At 37.6% G+C, this 1,709-nt stretch overlaps 1 protein-coding gene across 1 annotated transcript; it reads left to right on the forward strand.

Moving 5' to 3' along the window:
* Positions 1–1,126: 1,126 nt before the first annotated feature.
* On the forward strand, positions 1,127–1,708 carry TM35_000212930 (uncharacterized protein; the record flags this gene model as incomplete). Its single annotated transcript, XM_029027143.1, has 1 exon — positions 1,127–1,708. A coding segment is annotated over one exon (582 nt), but the record flags the coding sequence as incomplete, so codon positions are not given.
* Position 1,709: the final 1 nt, after the last annotated feature.

Genomic DNA, 1,709 nt, shown 5'->3' on the forward strand with positions numbered 1-1,709 from the left:
TTTTTTTTTTTTTTTTTTTTCCACAGTTTATCAGCGCCTTATTTATTTGTATATTGTTGTTATTTCTAATAATTATTTTTTTTTTTTTTTCATCTCTAATTCTCTCTACACTTTTGGATATATGTTTGTGGTTTCTTCTTCGTAGTGTTTATGGATTATTTCTGTATCCCTCCTTGTCCAGGGCACAGCGATGGTCGTCTAGTGGTTAGGACATTCGCCTCACACGCGAGAGATCGCGGGTTCGATCCCCGCCCGTCGTACGTTTTCTCTCCGTCATTTCTTTTTTGGGTTGCAAATGAAAAGAGGTAATATTGAGTTCTTAATTTTATTCTTATTTTTTATTTCTGTCGGAGTTGACCTCTCTGTCTTGGTTTCTTCATCTTTCTCTTGTGTGACAGCACTTGTGAAAATAGTTACATGGTTGGAAAAAAGAAATTTTTTTTTCTCCCTTTATAGTTCTGTTTTCAACTTGTTGAGCAGATGGATGCTGGGTTTTTACTACTATTATTTTATTATGTGTACTTGATTGCTTTTGTTTTCTGTTGTGCGCTATAATATCTGTAGTGTAGTGGTTTTCTTATTGAATTTTTTTTTTCAAATTGTTTCTCTCACATACGATACTTGAGTTGTGTGAACTTCACCTTTGATGCGGCTCAGAGAAAAAGGGCGGAGAGAAACTTCTATGAACTATGTACGATGTGTAAATGTACAGAAGCCAATAAAAAAAAAACTATTATCATATTTGCAAATCATTTTTTTTTTGTGGATAATATACTATTTTTTACCTCTTTTAGTGAGATTTACTGTATTTAAGCATTGTGTTTACGTTCTTTCTTAAGTGACGTGTTTGGAATTTGTCACGGTGAATGTATTTTTGTTTCTCTTTTTTTTCATTACACAATTCTTTTTGGTTTCTCCATTCTTTCCTTAACTATTTCTATATATTGTGATGGGCTAAAGCTGCAAACGCCACTTTGTATTTGAAGGCTTTGAAAGTAATCACCAACCGCAACACATACAAACACAAGTACTTTTTGGCATTCACTATAGGAATTCAATAATTTCTTTGGTCTGACGAGAAGAACGAGAGGATAGTAAGGACGAAAGAGCAACCATGAAATACAACATGAGTCACTCCCTGTTTGTTGTATTGCTCCTCTTGCTTCTGAGCTGCATCAGTGTGTGTGCAGAAAAGGTAGGTCAGCAAGAAGGTGCTGGTGGTGTGCGTGGAGGACCCCGAGCTGCCGCTAAAAAACCCTTACTCCGTACATTTAATGGTTTTCATTTTTTGAAGTTTGGGAATGGGGAGCTGGTGGCAATTAACGGTGCTGCTTTGTTTCCGCGGAATGCAGACCAACCTGAATACATGGAATTATTGACACCAGCGAGCAGCGAGGGTCAAAGTGCGTGGTGGAACACCCGTAGAAATTGGTTCCGCTTTTACTCGTATGAATACAATCCTCTTCTCAGGCAGTATGTCCTTGGTATAGCGTTTCGTGCTGTGTATGCTCTTGTGGAAAGCAACGAACGTCCAATTGAAAGATATTACGACATTTACGGTCTTCCTTTTTGGGCTCGTTATTCCACTATTCGCATTGTGTGGATGAACACTCTTAATGGTGGAATCGGAGAGAATTCGTTCACTTACACTCCTTTCAATATTAGATTTCCTTTTATGAAGGGAACAGCAACGGTTGTGCGATTTCTTG

The sequence above is a fragment of the Trypanosoma theileri genome (assembly GCF_002087225.1).
Source record: "Trypanosoma theileri isolate Edinburgh chromosome Unknown TM35_Tth_21_V1, whole genome shotgun sequence".
NCBI classification, from domain to species: Eukaryota; Euglenozoa; class Kinetoplastea; order Trypanosomatida; family Trypanosomatidae; genus Trypanosoma; species Trypanosoma theileri.